General features: G+C 38.3%; 1 protein-coding gene across 2 annotated transcripts in view; it reads left to right on the forward strand.

The window, feature by feature from the left end:
- dnah5l (dynein, axonemal, heavy chain 5 like) overlaps window positions 1-19,865 on the forward strand; it is a 362,555-nt gene that overhangs the window by 99,458 nt on the left and 243,232 nt on the right. For both annotated transcript variants that reach the window (XM_043690231.1, XM_043690232.1), the window contains 6 exons: window positions 1,219-1,342; window positions 4,042-4,220; window positions 9,164-9,256; window positions 9,406-9,609; window positions 11,800-11,880; window positions 11,987-12,391. In XM_043690231.1, the coding sequence (XP_043546166.1) occupies window positions 1,219-1,342; window positions 4,042-4,220; window positions 9,164-9,256; window positions 9,406-9,609; window positions 11,800-11,880; window positions 11,987-12,391 (1,086 nt within the window). The remainder of the gene's footprint in view (window positions 1-1,218; window positions 1,343-4,041; window positions 4,221-9,163; window positions 9,257-9,405; window positions 9,610-11,799; window positions 11,881-11,986; window positions 12,392-19,865) is intronic.

Consider the following 19,865-nt stretch of genomic DNA (forward strand, 5'->3'; position numbering starts at 1 on the left):
ATATCTCAGCAAGAGGCCCAGAAATCACTTCTCCAGCTTCCCACAGAGTTATTGGGTACACTTGATCATGTCCTGGGGATTTATCCACCTTTATGCGTTTCAAGACATCCAACATTTCCTTCTCTGTAATATGGACGTTTTGCAAGGTGTCACCATCTATTTTGCTACTTTCTATATCTTCCATATCCTTAATCTTCCAAGAATGCTTAGATTCTGGAAAAGTCTAGAGGACCAGAAAATTACCTATGTACATCATTATTCAAAAGGGAGGGAGACAAAAATACAGATTAGTATAGACCAATTAGCTTAACATGTGCCATTGGGCAGATGTTAGAGTCTTTTATGAAGGATGTAATAAGAGAGCATTTAGAAAGACATAATCTAATCAAGCAGAGTAAATGTGGCTTCATGAAGGGGAAGTCACAACTAGCAAATTCATTACAGTTGTTTAAGGGGGTAACAAATAGGACAGATAAAACAAAGCAAGCAGTTGTAATATGTCTGAATTTACAAAAAGCTTTCACTTGGATACTGCACATTAGACTTCTTATGGTGTTGGATGTGGTATATTAGCATGAATGGAAGATTGGGTAATGAGTAGAAGATAGGGAATTGAGATAAAGGTTGTGAAAAATTGACTTGTTTTTCTTTACACAACACAGAAGTAACCTTATCCATAAATTAATCCTGACAGACTTTAGTCAACCTGGTGAGAATTTTAGCTTCAACAATTTCTGCAGCGAACCATCAAAAAAATTGTGCTTTCTGTGTTTTCATTAACCTGTTATTGTGATCATTTTTGAATGTTGTATTTACTAAACTTTTGATATGGAATTGAAAGTGGACTTCTTTTGTTAGATCATGTTGACCAAATTTTTAGAAAAATGTAAAGGACCATCTGGCATGAGGGACTGTACAAATGAAGAATGGTGGTATGAGGGGTAAAATCATTGTAAGTTGGGTGGGTGACCTGACTTTAAATGGGGGCTTGTTCCATCCACACCATAGCAGGTATGTCCACACTGTCAGATGGACCAATGGGAGGAGGGTGCAATGTATACATGTAAAGCCAAAGTTCAAAAATGGGTCACAACCGTCCTGACAACAAGTAACTTGGGGTGTGTGACAACTGCCTCAACTATGGGACAATAAAGTCAGGTCAGATTGGTTACCATAGCTCAAGGTCTCCATTCTACTTATGTATTGGTTTGTGCGCAGGATACATATGCGTGTTTGCATCCTGATGCAAAACAAAAAACTCGCTGTCAAGAATGCTTACCCTGCAGCTACTATAACCTGATGGGACATATTTGTCAAAAGAACACTGATGCTTTGGTGAAATGTAAGTGTTGCCAATTCACTGCGAACTATACACAGTGTAAATTTTCATGTTGTAAAGCTCATTTTTATTTCACATATCTCTATATCTTGCATAACCAATTGTAGGACTGATTTTGCATTTCAGTCACTATGTTAGTAAGATTGTTACACTTCAGACAAACTATTTCATTTTCCACATATATCAAGGGCTAAATTTTTGTTTATGGAACTGAACCAACCGTTGAGGCAATAGAGGTTCAGGAGGTAACACTTGCTGGTAGTGTGTCCCAGAGAGTGATGTTCACCTTTGGAAGATTCTCAATGGCCAATATTAATAGGGTGGTGAACTGTCAATGTCCAATGTAGCAAAATCACTGAGTTAGTCCTCCTGAGAACAAGCGTGAGTTTGGCATTTACTTTTCACTCAACTTTGGGTTTCAAAGCCTGTGTAAGATTTAGCTCACTTAATTAACTTAATAGACTCTTCTCTGTGCACACTATTTCCAGGAGGCACACTGATTGAGGCACATGGTATTCATTGCAAACTAACTTTAGGATTATTGGGAAATTTATGAAGGTGCAAGCAAATTGGACAGATTCTTGTTGTTCTGTCAGGGATCTTGCCATTCAAAGCTAGCAAGATACTCATGTTAGTTCTTTTCAATCACCTTGGAGACATAAGATGTAGGAGCAGAGGAAGGCCATTCATCAGCCCATCGAGTCTGCTCCACCATTCAATGAGATCGTGGCAAATCTGGTGATCCCCAACACTACTTTCCTGCCTTTTCCATATAACCCTTGATTTTGTTTTGGATTAAAAATCTGTTATCTCAACCTTGAATGTACTTAATGACCCAGCCTCAATAGTCCTCTGCATTAAAGAATTTCACAGATTCACAGCCCTCTGAGCCAAGAAATGCCTCCTCATCTCGACTGTAAATGTGCAACCTCTTGTCTTAGTCTCTCCCATAAGGGAAGACAATCTTTCTGCATCGACTCTGTCAAGTTCCCTAAGAATCCTGTGTTTCAGTAAGGTTTCCTTTCATTCTTTTAAACCTCAATGAGTAGAGGCCTAAATTATGCAACCTCTCCTCTTAAGACATACCCTCCATACCCAGGGTCAGTCTAGAGAACCTTCTCAGGACTGCCTCCAATACCGGTATATCTATCCTTAGATTAGGGGCCCAAAATTGTTCACTGTATACCAGCTCCGATCTAACTAGTGCCTTCTACATGCCTTTATACCCTATTTCCTTTGAAATAGCTTACCATATGAGGAACGTTTGAGGATTCTGGATCTGTACTCGATGAAGTTTAGAAAGAAGGATGAGTGGGGATCTAATTGAAACTTACAGAATACTGAACAGCCTGGACAGTGTAGATGTTGGGAAGATATTTCCATTGGTAGGACCCAAGGTAAGAGTAAAGGGAAGACCTTTTAGAACAGAGATAAAGAGAAACTTCTTCAGCCAGAGAGTGGTGAATCTATGGAATTCATTGCCATAGAATGTTGTGGAGGCCAGCTCATTGAGTATATTTAAGACTGAGACAGATAGGCTCTTGATTGAAAAGGGAATCAAGGGTTATGGGGACAAAGTGGAAGAATGGGATTGAGAAACTTATTGGCCATGATTGAATGGTGGAGCAGACTCAATGGGCTCAATGGCCTAATTTTGATGGGCTGAATGACTCCTAGTCTTATGGTCTTATAAAGGCCAACATTCCCTTTGCCTTTCTTATTACTCCTTGAACTCAGCATCTTTTTTTGTGGATGGGAACTAAGTGTTGTTTAGGTGGCATCCTGGGGTGGACGTCACAGAGAGAGTGGGCAGGTATGTCAAAAGCAAGGGCAAGTTTTAGCTCTCAACAACCATCCCCTATCCAGGTCTTGTCCCTTGATTATGCAAAGATTAGTGCAGATTGATGAACCATGGCTGTGCTGTCCCACTAACACCCTGCCTGCAAGGATTAAACATTGAATCGGTTGACTCATTTCCTGGTGGAAATGAAATAATTTCAGCTCCGGTAGGAATAGACCCATAAACGATCATTACTTGAGCAGTTTAGGGCCTGATTTGCTGTTTTAAATGTGTGAGCCCTGATTTTTAAACAGTAACCCCATGTGAAATAGTGTTCAGCAAAACAACACATGGAGAAAGATGCTTCGATTCTGGAGACTGCCACTAGCAGTCCTTCACCTGAAGAGTTTCCTTTACTTCCATTATTCACTGGATAAGAACAAACCAGGTATAAATCAACAAAGTTGCTCTGTGTGCTTATTTAAAAATATTTGAGCAACATTTAGATACTGAGGCATAAAATGAATGTGAGCAATCCAACAAACGTGTGTAGGATTATGTCTGGTAGAAATGGATATTGGGCTTCTTGTGCCAATTCAGCAAACACTCTTTGTTGTAGACCTGATGCACAGCAGAGCAAAATCAGCAATATCAAAATCAAACAAAAACTGCAGTTTTTGAAGATCTGAAATGAAAACAGAAACTGCAGGTTTGGCAGCAGCTGTAGACAGAATGCAAAGTGAACACTTTGTGTCCAGTGTTCTAATGAAGAATCACCAGGCTTGAAACGTTAACCCTGTATCCCTCTTCACAGATGTTGCCGGAGCCACTGAGTTTCTCCAGCAATATCTGTATTGGTTTAAAACCAGCTGCCATGTTGTTTCAATCTTTTGATTTCTTGAGTGACACTTTATCAATGCAGGTACCAAGCTATCCTTGGATGCTATCAAGCGGCATTTACAAGTTACCAGCTCTAAGTATGAGGCAGCAAAATCATTTCCTGGTGGAGGTGTGGAGGCAACAAAAGCTCCATTCTTCAAGTCTGAAATTGTGTTGGCAATTCCAAATGTTGTGATGCGACCAAGTTTGGAGGAAATTCAGGTTGGTACTTAATGCAGAATATTAAATTTGCTGATAAATTCTAATATATATATATATACATACATAACCTTTCTGACATAACAATGGTGTAACACTATATTTACTTCAATCAAATGATATACATGCTGGAGATAATTGCCTGTCTCTTATTGCTATCACATGTTACAAAGGCAAAAATAGCACAAAGATATACGAACCATTTGTATAATTCACAGCAATCAGAATAGTGCACTTTTTGATGTGCATTACATTGTGTTTGGGTTGAATTGCTGAATATCTTATTTATTTCAGGGTAATGCAGAGGTGCTTATTCTAACTATTATTTTTGTTATTATTTTTTCTATTTTATACTAAATACTTAAGTATCTGTAGTGAGGTATTTTGTACCTAAGATGGCACCATAAGTGGTGATAATGCTAACTTGTCACGTCATTCTCGTATGCATGTGACAATAAAGCTAATTCAATTCAATTCTAAATCCAAACAATTTACATGACGTAAAACAACTTTACAGAACTTTTAATGTACATATCGACATAGCTAAAAGCAACATGACTAGTTTCTTTCCAGAATTTTCTCTTTGAGAGTCAAAATCCATCACTTTACTCACTAGCTCTACCTGCAGACTAAAGCAATCAAGCTGGATATAAAGATAAATGATTTGATAAGTTTAGTCAAAAATTGCATGTTCTGTGCCAAAATTATGAAACTTAAATGATATTAATAAATTATTCTAACTTGGCTGTTGAAATTCACCAAGTTATCTGAACTCCAAGATGTTATATGGTCTTGGGGAACACTCCAGCTTATGTGTTATCCTGTATAATAGGAAAATGTTTTTAGATTAACATTTTATTATGATTAATGTATGGGTGGACTGAATAGTGCAGTAGATTAGCCATTCTCCCCTTGCCCTCTGGATCCTAAGTTTGAAGCCTCCATTTCAGTTATTGGCAACCTCCTTTTTGAATTAGCATATAATATCTCAGCCTGGATCCTCATGAACATGAATCAAAATGTAAAGATTTATTACAAATTAGACTAAATTGTTTATTTTCCTTGTTCTTAAAATACTTTGAATTGCAAATGAAGAGCAGCTACACTCATTGGGATTCTAAATTCTGGGGTAATTTTTTAATTTTAGAAATAACTTGGTGATCTTAATAAATCAATATTAAATTAATTTATGAAACTTCACTATAATTTTATTTTGAAATAATATTTTTGTTTAAATTGTTGACAGGATAACATCAATACAGTGTCAGCTGTAGATAATTTTTCCTGCTTTGTCCTGGATGGTTTCACACCTCTTAAGTTTTCAAATGTTAAAGATTTTCCTTATGAATATCTTAAAACTAAATCTGCTTTTCCTCACCATCAATTGTTTGAGAAAGCTTGATTTTTAAAACATTGAAATTTATCATGGTTATATTATAATTTTGTCTTCATCATGCACCTTGAGCAAGACAATACTGACTGAGTGCTGCATTATTGCTGATGCCATCTGCCATTTGAGATATTAACTGAGGACCCATGTGCTGTCTGAGGTAGTTGGAAAAGATCCTGTACATTATTTTAACGAAGACTGGAATCGTTATTCCTACAATCCTGGCCAAATGTATCCTCCAAACATCACAAAATCATCTACCCATTATTACGTAGCTGTCTGTGGGAATTTCCTGTAAACAATTTTGCTGCCACATTTATTTTATATAAGGTCATGGCTCAGAAGCTTAGACTGTGCTAAGCTCTACCTGAGCTGATAATGCCATATTGTCCTGAGTGGGGAAAGAGGAGTCTAGAGATTCTGTTGGTGATGGATATGTCATCAAAGTCTCCTGATAGTCTTAGTTATTATGTCTAATTAACCAATATAACTTGAACTGCTAAGTAAAAACCGAAAGAATTGTAGGTGCTAGAAATCAGAAGCAAAACAGAATTTGCTGGAAAAGCTCAACAGGTCTGGCAGCATCTGTGGAGAGAAATCAGAGTTAACATTTTGGATCCAATGTCCCTTCCTCAAAACAGTGTTCATCCACAGATGCTGGCAGACCTACTGAGCTTTTACAGCAATTTCTATTTTTGTTTGTAACTTAATTACTAGCTTGCAATAATCAACTGGTTAAGACAATGCCTCTTTTTGTTAAAACTCACTAATAATTTATCCTTTCAACCATTGTTAACCAAAATGTCTCTTATACTTAGTATAGAAAGGAGGATTCCTCTGGAAATTACATTTTAGTTTGATTTTTTGTAAGTTTCCTTTGAAAGTTTTTTTTTGTTACAGTGCCCCACTAGGAGATGTTTAAATCACTTATTGGTTTATTTTTAAAAGACTACGAAGAGAATTGGGATCAGGATTCAACCTCAACTATTAGTTTTGCAACATATAGAACAGTTTGAACATTATAACAGTTACTACATGCATTATAAAGTGCCTGGGACATCCTGTAGAAATGAAAGGTGTTTTAAATCAAAATCTTTCTGATATAAATTTTTAAAATATTCATCCACTAACAAGGCCAATAGTAATTATTGCGGCCGTACAGCACCAAGGATCTGGGTTCAATTCCACCCTCGTGTAACTGTCTGTGTGGAGTTTGCACATTCTCCCCGTGTCTGCGTGTGTTTCCTCACAAAGATGTGCATGTTAGGTGGATCGACCATGTTAAATCGCCCATAGTGTCCACAGATATGCAGGCTGGCTGCACTGGCCATGGGATATGCAGAGTTACAGAGATGGGGTGGGTCTGGGTAGAATGCTCTTCAGGGGGTCAGTTGGTACAAGATGGACTAAATGGCCAACTTCTACACTGTAGGGATTCTATAAAACTTCCAACAAGTTAAGTATGTAAATTAGCTTGTTGAGCTGGAAGGTTCCTGAGCTATAACTCTTCTCAAAAATCGCTTCCAGCAAGTTATTTGAAAAGATAGGAGAATATGTATCTGATTCTTGTTGTGCTCAATTTGGCACTTCTGAAGACTGATTTTGGATACCAAAAGCAGAAGGAAAATCCTATACCACTGCCTTGTTATCATTTGCTCTAATAAATGTAAAATACAATGTCTTTTTAAGACTAGTAAGCCAAGAAACAAAAGACATAATGGGCTGAATATTAATTTGTTTCCACCTACCTAATCTTTTCCTATATGTAAAGTTCTGAGGAATTTGTACACAAGCCAACCAACCAAGCAGTCCTGGCTGCAGCCGCTTCATGCTTGGTGACTCTTCATATACAAATCCAGACTCACTATTAGATTCTAAGGTAGGTGCAGTGTTTGCATCTGAGCCAGAGACTGCAACTATAGCACCAAGGGATGTTGTTTCCCCCGAGACTCTTGTTCTCATGCCCTTCGTCCTGGGACTGCAATGGCTGACCAGTCAATCGCTGTCGACTATCTCATGGTATCGCAAACACTTGAGGAAAGGGTAGGACATGAGAGTAGGGAAGAAAGCCAGAATTAATCCTCCTGCACTTTGGATTTCATGGCATCTCAAGGGTGAGAGTTCACAAGGCAGCAACTTACCATCATCCTAGGTGGTCTCAGCAGCACCAGGTACCACCAGTTTAGTTGCATTAGCATCAATAATCTGATGAGCCCCTTCTTCTAGAGCATGGAGGTGGCACATGCAAACTGGTTCTCAGAATGTTAGTGACTGTGTTCCACTGTGGTTCAGTAATAGGTTTTCTAAAGACGAAGAGTTGTAGGTTTGTAGAGGGCCTGTTGAGGTGTATGAGTGAGTTAAATGATTGGTGAGGTATAGTATGAGGATGTACAGGGACAGCTCTAAGTTTCAGGAAGTTCTTGAATAAAATGAAACCATGTAGATCCATGCCGGACAAACACAGCAAACTCAGTTTTGAGTATTCTGAGATTCATTGGACGTGAAGCATTCTCTGTTTTTATATCAGTGCTAAATGAGTGATGCAGAGGTGGTGAGCTGGATTGGAAGTATTGGGAGGGAGCTGAAAAATGGGTTGCTGGAAAAGCGCAGCAGGTCAGGCAGCCTCCAAGGAGAAGGAGAATCGACGTTTCGGGCATAAGCCCTTCTTCAGGAAAGACTATGCCTGAAACGTCGATTCTCCTGTTCCCTGGATGCTGCCTGACCTGCTTCGCTTTTTCAGCAACACAATTTTCAGCTCTGATCTCCAGCATCTACAGTCCTCACTTTCTTCCAGTATTGGGAGGGAGGGTTGGGTTTCCTAGTTATGAAATCTGCTGTGCAGACATATTCACACACCTTGATCAACCGAGTAAGGCTTAAAACCTTTCCGGGCACAACTACTCTCTAATCCTGAGGAGAAAGTCTGGCTTTTGACCATCCTTGCCACATGCCACCATGTGAAGGCTAAAACTTGATGGCATCCTGTTTGCCAGCAAAAAAAAAAGACCCTCTTCTTGATTTCTATCCCTCTGATACTCTGTCCAAACACCAAGCAGAGAGACCTTTGTTTTGTCTGTTGTGCCTTCCTCCTTTTCCCTCAGTGTACAATATGATTATCCATCAGCTAACTGTGGCTTCCTGAAACTTTCCTTTGATATGGACTGTGGGTTTAAAAAGAGAGAGCTGTCTAGAGGATTGGGGTTCTTCACAATATTGCTTGCCTGTTATGGTGTGTCACGGTGCTAGCAATGTGATGCAAACCAGGAATCACTTGTGGCCAAAGCAGCAGTCAGGGACATAAGGTGAATGCACAAATTTTACTTGGTGCCCAAGTTATTTCCAGCTGGTATCAGCAGGTTGTGAATAGCAGGTCTCACTTCCACAAAATTGGCACAAACAAATATTGAATCCTGTGAATTAGATCATGGTGTTCCACAGGTTAGTAATGTACATCCAATATATCAAATTAAAGATATTGTTAACTAACCTTGTACTATATTATCTACAATAAATTACAAATCTTTGTTCTGTTCTCAATTCATATTTTCTTCTGCAGTCTGTTCTAAATAAAGCAGTGACCACAATTCTGTCCATGTCGAAAGATATTCCTCTTTGGTCCTTTGCCTACATTCATCTGAAACAACAACAGGTATCCAATAAATTCCACTGTAGTTTGGCATTTCACTACAGTTTTTAAAAGCATTGCTTTCTCTTTGAAACGGAATGCTTAATTATGTAATATTTGTGTTAAACTTCCATGTCCTAACTTGTTATTTGTTTCTATATGGCAATATGTAGATTGAGTACAATGCTGCTCGAGAACTGGGTGATGATAATATACTTGGTAAGCAGGTCATGCTAAAATCCCTTGATAAACAAATCAGTGAACACAAGGACATCACTAAGGTTGTGATCCAGCTCAGTTCCATTGTTTCTTCATTGAAGACTGATGGAGTCGAGATTCTTGACAGTTTCTCTCATTTCGCTCACTTATGGAATCAGGTGAACTTGTATCTCATCTATTTTTATGTGTCAATGCATGTGTGTGTGTGTGTGTGTGTGTGTGGTTAATTGGTACCTCAAATAGTGCTCAATTGGTACCTCAAATCCCAGCATACTGGGATGCATTGCACAACTTGGCATTACAGTTTCCAAACGTGTAACCTCCATCACCTGCAAGGAAAAGGGCAATAGGTTTGAGAATATCATTACTTCCAAGTTTCTCTTCAAATTACATATCATTGTGACTTGGACATATATTACCATTCCTCAGTTACTGGATCAAAAATTGGGAACCTCTTCAATATTGTCAGAACTTTTTTGCCTTAAGGATTGTAATGACAGAAGAACACCCACCACCTCATCATCAGGATAACTGATGATTGGTCATAAATGTTAACCTAATTAGAGCTTCCCAGAGCCCACCATCACAGAGTCACAGAATAGTTACAGTCATGACAAGGACATTTGGATCATCATGTCTGTTCTAGCTTTCCAAATGAGCTTTCACTTAGTAAATGTTTATTTTAAAAATTCTATATTCTCCACATCTTTCAATTCACTCAACAAAGATCTCCATCTTGTCTCTGCCGAGTGGTACTATCTATGTAATTCAAGCATTAAGAACTTGTTCATATGGTAATGTTGATAAGAATAAAATTAGCAATTATTCCCAATCCAGAGGCACCTTACCATTTTATCACATCTCCTTATCTGACCTTGCATGAAACTTTGACTTTCGTATTCATGCCACAGACCAGGAAGACACCAGCCTAAACTGGCAGAAATTCTGAAACTCTTATGCAATACTTTCCCAAGTATTCAGTTTGACTCTTCTAGTTAGGAACTGATTTAACCTCAGAACTGAACTGCCCTCTGGGCAATCGGGATGGGTAATAAATGCTGGCCAAGGATGCCCGAATCCTATGACTTAAAAAAAGCTTAGGCTGTTTCATATTTTGACCATTTAATTTTGCTTTAATAGTTTACTGCTAACTGATACCAATTTTAGTTGACCCTCCTTTGGATGAACTTAATAAGATCATAGCTGGTCTTATTATAACATCAAATCCATAATCCAACTCACAACTGGTAAACTTTCACCCCTTGCTTAACAAGAATCTGTTTACCGTTGCCTTATAAAAATTAAAGGACTTTGCTTCCACCACCATTTTAGGAAGAGTTCCAAAAAAAGGAATTTTGGAGAGTTACTGCAGTGTATGTTACAAATGGTACAGACTGCTGCGACAGTGCGTCAATAAGTAGAGGGAGTGCATGCTGTGAAGGTGTTAGATGAGGTATCAATCAAGTGCACTGCTTTTTATGGGCTGGTGTCAAACGTCTTGAGCTTTCAAACCAAATTTTAAAATTATTTTTATCTAATTCATTAAATGATGATTTTCATTCCAAGTATTTTTCTGTTCCTGCTATTTCTCATCAATAATTTTCCAGGAGTAGTCAATGTTTTAAAAATTTAAAAACGGTAGTCATGGCCATGTAGTGATTTTACCTTCATCATGCACCCACACATCGTGACTTCCTGTAGGGTTTGTAAGCAGTTGCCATGGGATGACACCGGAGTAGTTTTTCTTATGTTCTCTCTAACTTGGTGACAGCCCAGCTGACTGAGATCTGCGACCTCACTGTGGATCAGATTTTGAATCTAGAATTTTCTGCTTGTAATAATGATTCAGTGCTAATTGGTTTGTTTGCAAATGCCATTTCTGCAATATATAGATGTCATGGCTACTGTTGTGTATATTGAAGGAATTTGAATATTTATTCAAAAGGTGCAAAATAAGCACAGAAAATATGATGCAATGGTATTTACCCTTAATAGAAAAATCAGCTTCTGATTTTATGTCGTCTAGAAGAAATAATTTCATCCAGAAGATGGCTGAAAAATTACCATGCTAAAGCATGAAAATTGCTGACATTCTGAAGAATGTATGCATTACAAGATGGAAATGTGATATCACCAATCTGATGTATTAGAAAATGCCAAGATTAACCTGAACATATTAGAGCGACCAGTGCTCACTGCTTTCACATTATTCATCTTGGTATTGTGGGTGTTTTGAGAGTGCTGTGCATTGATTTATATAGTGTTTCAAAGGAACTTATTATGCTGTCACTTAGCCTATGTGGAGTCAATTACTAAACACTTTCTAGTATTATTTTTTTGCTATTCAGGATCCTGCAGAGAAAGTGAAGGAATTCATGGATTCAAAACCAATCCTCTCAGAATTCAATGAACAAATTACCTACTACTCTGTATGTATAAAAATATTGTTTTATTACTGTTTTCAAGGATTATCTATTGATATACATTTTATTCTCAAAATAAATTAACACTTGTTGAACTTCACACTTTATTTAGAAATTGGAGGCCCAGATTGATGAGTTGCCTTCTTATTACAAAGTGGGCTCAGTTCAGTTTGACACACACAATTTGAAACTGGCATTGGTGCAGGAATGCCGCTCCTGGAAGAGAGCATTTGGCATAGCTTTGAACCGAAAAACTGCCATGGAAATGGATGAAATTTATTCCTTTATTGAAAATCTCAGCAAACAACTGAGTCGACCAATTAATGATTTGGATGATGTGCGTGGAGCCATGGCAGCACTGAAAGAAATTAGAGATGCTCAGATAAAGATAGACATGACCATTGAGCCAATTGAAGAAACGTATGCCCTTCTAAGTAAGCATGAGCTGCTTTTTCAAGATGGAAATGCTGAGAGAGTTGATGGACTATCTTATGCCTGGAAGAACATAAACGCACAGGTACCCACTAGAAATAAGACCCCAGATGTAAAAGAATGTGCAAACTTAGGATATAAATTTTAGAATACATAAAGTAGTTAATGAATAAACTAGTTTTAATATTTAAAGATACTTTCCACTTGGTAGGAGCCACAAGTTAAGTGCAACTGTTCAGGCAGCATCCGAGGAGCAGGAGAATCGATGTTTCGGGGAAAAGCCCTTCATCAGGAATGAGGCTTATGAGCTGAAGGGATAGAGATAAATGTGAGGGAGTAGGGCTGGGGGAGAGTAGCTGAGTGTGTGATAGGTAGATGGAGGTGGGGGTATTGGTGATAGGTTGGAGAGGAAGGTGGAGCAGATAGATGGGAAGGAAGATAGACAGGTAGGCAGGTCATAAGGGCATTGCCGAATTGGAAGGTTGGAACTGAGATAAGTTTGGGGGAGGGGAAATGAGGATACTGGTGAAATCTACATTAATGATGATGGAGGAGGCCCAGGACATGCATGTCCTTGATGGAGTGGGAGGGGGAGTTGAAGTGTTCGGCCATGCGGTGGTGGGGTTGGGTGGTGGGGTTGGTTGGTGCGGGTGTCCCGGAGCCCCATGGTCAAACAGTTCAACTCCATGTTGGACTATTATCAGGGTGTTGTGTGATTTTTAACTTTGTCCACCCCAGTCCAACACCGGTTCCTCCATGTCATATTTGATGTTAAGCAGAACACAATTTATTTAAACACTATGGTTAAAATACAAACAAAAAGAAAGAGGAATTTAGAATAACTTAATTATTGAAAACTTAACTGAATAGTAGATACAGTACCTATTAATAATAAACTGTTTCAATATTGTCCTATCCCATAAACACCCCCCTTGGCAAAAAGGTAAATTCAGACTCAGATTCTTACATGCAGTTCTCAAATCCAAGAGGAAACAACATCAAGAGTGATTTCAGAGAAAGTAGCAGCTAGGAATCATTCACTGAAACCTCCAACCCTTTGGGTCACCAAGCAGCTTCCGACTGCTACAGTAAAAAAACTAGAAATCCTCGTCTATGAAAACTGGCGATTTATCTTCCTTTTTGTTGTCTTAGGCTGTCTCCAGTAGCTAGATTAGCACTTCTACCTTTACAATCTCACTTCAAAAAACCCAGGACAAAATAACCTTTTTAAAGTGACAGCATCGTTACGCCATGAATGCATTATCAATTGATGGAAGTACCCATCGGGTTCACTAATGTCCATTAGAGAAGGAAACTGCCATCCTTACTTGGCCTACAAGTGACTCCAGACCCACATCAATGTCTTAACTGTGTTATGACATGGGGTAAACCTTTCTGTTAATTTAAACCAGGAGAAAGTGAGGTCTGCAGACGCTGGAGATCAAAGCTGAAACTTTATTGCTGGAACAGCACAGCAGGTCAGGCAGCATCTAGGGAACAGAAGATTCGACGTTTCGGGCACATGCCCTTCTTCAGGAATTCCTGAAGAAGGGCATGTGCCCGAAACGTCGAATCTTCTGTTCCCTAGATGCTGCCTGACCTGCTGTGCTGTTCCAGCAATAAAGTTTCAGCTGTTAATTTAAACCAAACTCACGGAACAGCTCACGTTGCCTCATAATCTGTTAAAATATGAGTGACAGAGAACTACCCAAATTTCACTATTTAAAGAAAAAAATTAACAATTTTATTCTTTAACTCCAAAAGAGAACATTGAACAACAAGTATCTATAACTGTAAACCTCCTTTGTCTTAACGATTTATCTACCTCCCACTCTATAACAATATATTGATCTGATAAAGCCCCTATAAGACTTCCAGCAAATCAATTTTCAAAACTAGCTATCATCTTCGGGTGTCAAGTTTCCTCTGTGTGTAGATTTCCCCTGCTCTTTGGTCTTCTGCTACAAAGATATTTCATGTGAAAAAGGTACCTTTTTAGAGAGAGGGTCTGCGGGCAGCCTATCAATGCAGTAGATGCTCTTTGTCTCCAGCTAACTGTTCAAAATGCCTGTTTTTCCCCCCCAAAAGATCGTATCATCTCATTGGTTTGATGTTGTCAAAATAGTAAAATTCAAATTCGGTTGGGTTTTAGTATCTTGGGGCATAAGTTAAACTGATTGGTTGAATTTGAGTGGTTGTGAAAACAACTCATTATCTGAGTTACAGCTCAAATGTTACATCTTCAAATTGTCCAGTACATTCTGTGCCTACACTCAGTCACATGACAAGTGCTTGTCTGCTTTCCAACTTTCACTCTCTCTTAAAGGTACAGTACATGCCTACAACTCCACAACAACTGTCCAATTGGGAGTTAGCAATGGGCAATAAATGTTGCCTAGCCATCAATGCCCTCATCCCTTGAATGAATAAAAAAAGTTCTTTGCCTACGGTTTAAACAAAATTGTCAAGTAACAAGAAGAAAGGAGACTTCCTCATCTTCAGCAGATACCAATGATTAATATATGACAGATGGCTTTTAACAGGATTAAATGTGGGGTTGTGCACATGGTTACAGGTTTCAGTAAATGTTTGTACTATAAAAAAGAGAGATCCAAGAAAAATAATGTTTTGAGTATGATCAGTGATAATGCATTGAATGCATCTGGCTAGTTGAGGTAGTTATTAAAAAAGCAATTGAATATTAAGGTGTGTCTGAAGAGCATTCAACTACAAATTTGATCATGGTATGTTGATCAATATTGGAATATGACATGCAGTATTAAACACCACTGTTGATTTTCACTGCCTTCACAATGTTGTAATAAGACAGTAGCAACTTCAAACTGTTGTCAATAGTCTTACTTTCCAATTAGAACTTGCAATACAACTGTTGCATAGGCACAGGAATAGGTCTAAGACTTGTTCTACCATTCAGTGAAAACATGACTGATATTTGACCTAACTCCATTACACGTCAATTCTTTAGTTTAGAAAGAGCTATCGATCTCCAGTTTAAAATTAGCAATTGGCCCATCTTCAGGTTTTTTTTTTGCAGAAGAGATTTCCAAATGTCTACCACCTGTTGTTTGAAGGAATGTTTTCTAATTTCAATATGAAAGGGGTGTAATACGCAGCCTTCAAAATGTTGGCCAAATTCAGCTGAAATGCCCTTTTAAAGAGTCATATCTGCTGACAGGCATCCAAGCACTGAACTCATGATGGCACAAGCTCATATGATTGCTTTTTCAGCTATCATAGCCCTTTTGAGCAGTGATAATAATTAACCATTTAATATGATAAGATTTTGTAAGATTATTATATTTTGCACCTGTGCCTTTAAATTTAAACTGAAGGGAGTTATATGCCCTATACTAAAAGAAAATAAAGTTCTGCAGATGCTGGAAAACTGAAAGAAAAACTGAAAGGAGTGGTAACAGCTGTAGGTTGAAAGCTGCGTTAATATTTCGAGTCCAGTGACTCTTCAGCAGAACTGATTGCAGCCAGGAAAAAGTGGTATTTATGCTGCAGACGATTTTGGGATGTAGGGAGAGGTGGGTGGATAGATAGAGACAGAGCCCAAAGAGACAGAGAGATATGAAAGGGAGGACTGGAACTGTGGCAGTCTGTTGTCAGCTCCCCATTTCTTCCTCTTCGTTTGTATCTTCAGACTCCTTCATTTCTTCCTCTCCAAGTGATTTCAAGAGTTTGCTCTTTTGAAGGGCGAAGATTTAGAGAATCAAATTACAGCCATATGTTAGAGATTGTTTCTCAGAACTCATTGTTACGATCTCATAAAGACCAATGATCTTTAAAAAGAAGTTCAAACTGAATAGCTGAAAGGAAGACATACAAAGATTTTATATTTTAGGATGTTTATTGTGACAAACTATTAAAAGCATGATTAATGAAACATTTGTCTTTGTGGGCAACCTCTACATCACAGACTGGAATGTCCCACTTCTTATTTTTATCAGATCAGAAACAAAAACATTCTTTACAGGTATATAGTACACTATCCTTTCAGTTGCCTTTTTTTGTATTTGTTCATGGAATGTGGCTCGTTAGGCCAGCATTACTGTCCATCTCTGATTCCTCAGAGGGCAGGTAAGAGTAATTGCTGTGGGTTTAGAGTCACCTCTAGGCCTTTCCTTCTTGAATGACCAAAGTCTATTTGGCGTAGCTACAACCACAGCAGTATTAGGAAGTGAGCTTTCATTGCTTTTCTAATTTGTAGTGGTTTGATACACACAAATATTCTTCTGCCATTTCAGCAGTTAGAAAAGAAGGCAATTAAGAGTCAGCAACATTGCTGTGGGTGTGGAATCACATATAGGCCAGACCCGATAACAATGACAAATTTCCTTTTGTAAATGATATCAGTGAACCATATGGATTCAACAATTATATCATGGTCACCAGTGTATATGTGATCCATATTTTGGAGATGTACTTATTAGATTTATATTTCATTAGCTGCCTTGTTGGGATCTGGATAGGTGTTCCAGAGCTTTAGTGTAGACCTGTGGATTACTAGTCTAGTGGCAACATTCACATTTATTGTCCATCCCTTGGAGAAGTTGGTGATGAGCTGCTGTCTTGAACTGCTGCAGTCCATTTGATGTAGGTACCCCACAACCTATTAGAGTGAATAAATGATGATATTGTGTGTAGGCTTTCTCACAAATCAATGCACCTAGAGGTTCTTGGTATACAACCATGAGTTTTTTTCCTTTCTCCGCCACCAAATTTATCTGGAGCTCATTTCCCTTGCCATACCGGTGAACTACATGTTGCCATGGCTGCGCCAGAGTCTGCAAGAGTAACGTTGAGTGAAGCAATACTTTGTCTTTACTACTGTGTTCCTCTCCCTCTGCTCGTTCAAGGCTCTGTAAAGATTCTGGACCTGGAATGGAAGAGAGGGAAAGTTAGTGGCAAGATTATACAGAGAAGGATGAATGAAGGTAGCTGCATTTGGTCATCTAGTTGGCAATATTATTGTGGGAAGGGAAAGAAAGGATAACATGCATATAATTCCTATAGGACTTGCCTTTCTGGGTTGAAAACGTCGATTCTCCTTTTCCTTGGTTGCTGCCTGACCTGCTGCGCTTTTCCAGCAACACATTTTCAGCTCTGATCTCCAGCATCTGCAGTCCTCATTTTCTCCTCGGAGATATTTTGAGGATCAACCTTTAATGGTTCAAATAATGTAGATGCACTGGAAAAGATGGTAGAACTGTGGAAACTGATGGAAGCAGTATTGAGGATACAAGTAGGACTGGCATGAGCAAGAATCTGCAGAAGCGAGTGGTGTAGTGAGGTCTGCTGCAGTGATTGGAGGAGATTGAAAATAAATGGATGGAGGAAGGTTTGTAAGTACTGGAGCAACAGCTTACAGGAAAGCTGAAGAGTACATGTTACAACATGGCGGTGAACCCCTTTGCTAATTAAACCAAACACACAGAAAAGCTCACCTCGTAATCTGTTAAAATATAAATGACAGAAAACTACCCAATTTCCACTATTTAAAGAAAAAAGTAATAATTTTATTCTTTAACTCCAAAAGAGAACATTAAACAATGACTATTTACAACTCTAAGCCCCCTTTCTCTTAAGGACGTTATCTGTCTCCCACTCTGTAACAATATACTGATCTGAAAAAGCCCCTATTAAATTTACATGAAATCAATTTTCAAAACCGACCATGGTTGTCATCTTTGGGTGTTGATTCTTCTCTGTAGATCTCCCCTGGATTGTCTGCAGTCTCCTGCTGCACAGATTTTCATAAGAAAAAAGTACCTTTCAGAGAGAGGGTTTATGGCAGTCTATATGACAATGGCAGTGGGTGCTCTTTCTCTGGCTAACTGTTCTAAATGCCTGCTTTTTAAACCCCTAAACATCGGATCGTCTCATTGGTCTATGTTGTCAAAACAGTAAAATTCAAATCCGATTGGCTTTTAGTATCTTGGGGCAAAATTTAAACTGATTGGTTAAATTCAAACTGCTGTGAAAGCATAGCAACCAAGCTGAGGTATTTGTTTCACAGCCAAAGGTTACATACTTTCAATTTTCCAGTACATGCTGAGACTGCAGTCAGTCCCATGACAGATGCCTGCATTCACTCTTTTAAAGGTACAGTACATGCCTTCAGTTTCATAACAAGAGTACAATAATGCGTAGTCCAATTTAATACATAATTCAGACCCACTGATCTTCTGCAGTATTGAAGCCATAAAGTCCTGTCAGCTTCTGGCACTGATCTTCTTCACCAACTCTTGCCACAACAGCCTGGCTGTATATCCAGAGACTCTCGGACCCTGTGAGTGACAGTGACTGAACAAACCATGTTCTATCTGTATTGCATGGAATTCTAGTACTTGGTGCTTTCAGCTGTACTCTGTACAGTCCATGATTTGATCAAGACTGTAAAAGAGTGGCCTTTATTTTTGTGTTGATATTAGATATCTATTCCATTGAAGTTTTTAAAAATTGTTCTTTCATGAGATGTGGATGTCACTAGGAAGGCTAGAATTTATTATCCAATCTATTATAGTCGTTGTCACTATCATCAAGACAAGCTTTATATTTTTGATTGTATTTAAATTTCAATAGACACCCTAGTGAGATTTAAGCCACCATGCCTAGACCATTAGCCTTTCTCAATAGAGTACTTGTTGAGTGAAATTATAGCTACAACACAGTATTCCTGCTGAAGTATATTGATTTACTTTTATCCCCAGTTTTAAAAGGTTTAGCAGTTGTAGGAATCAGTGTTCAGAAGATGGAGGTTATTTTCACCTCTCCCTTTTCAGAGGATATGAAATAAAATGGTTTACATTTCCTGCCCTGTTTATGCAAACTAAAATGTTTTAGTGCAATTCATTTTGGTGATGGATGAGGCACTGTTAGACTCCAGCAAGAACCTCATGCATAATTGCTAATCATGAAACTATGATGTTAATAGGACCAATGGCATTTTAACACAGTACTGAACAACTCAGTCACTGCTGCTGCCTAATACTAATTTGACATCAGTGATGTTGTTTCACTTTACCTCATGTAGCTGACCACGCTATAAATAGTTGGAAGAATCTGTGTGTGACACATTCATTCCCTAAGCTTATTTTCAGGGGTTGTTCAATTTGTCTCCCTTATTTTTAACCTCCTGTTGATAAAAGTGCTTCAGAATAAATTGAATAGTTTTAATAAGAAGACAAGGAAAACCAAAATAATTACAACCACTTGTAAAACAGTTCAGCAGGACAAATGAAATATTATACGCAGCACGATTCAAATGCTCATTCCACATCAAGGAGAAACTGTCACATAATGACAAGAATTTTTAATGTTGATGTTTTTTCCTTTCAAATTATAGGTGATTATTGTTATGTCCTTTGAAATGTTTATTAGGATCTCAGCTTCTGTTGTGAAATAAATGATAAAACAAAATCAAAATATCTCATTACAATAAATGCAAATTTCTGACGAAAACTGGAGTTTGTTTTCACACAAAAGCGTACACATTTAATTAATACAAAACGAAAGGAGTAGCCATGGGCACC

The sequence above is a fragment of the Chiloscyllium plagiosum genome, chromosome 5 (assembly GCF_004010195.1).
Source record: "Chiloscyllium plagiosum isolate BGI_BamShark_2017 chromosome 5, ASM401019v2, whole genome shotgun sequence".
NCBI lineage: Eukaryota > Metazoa > Chordata > Chondrichthyes > Orectolobiformes > Hemiscylliidae > Chiloscyllium > Chiloscyllium plagiosum.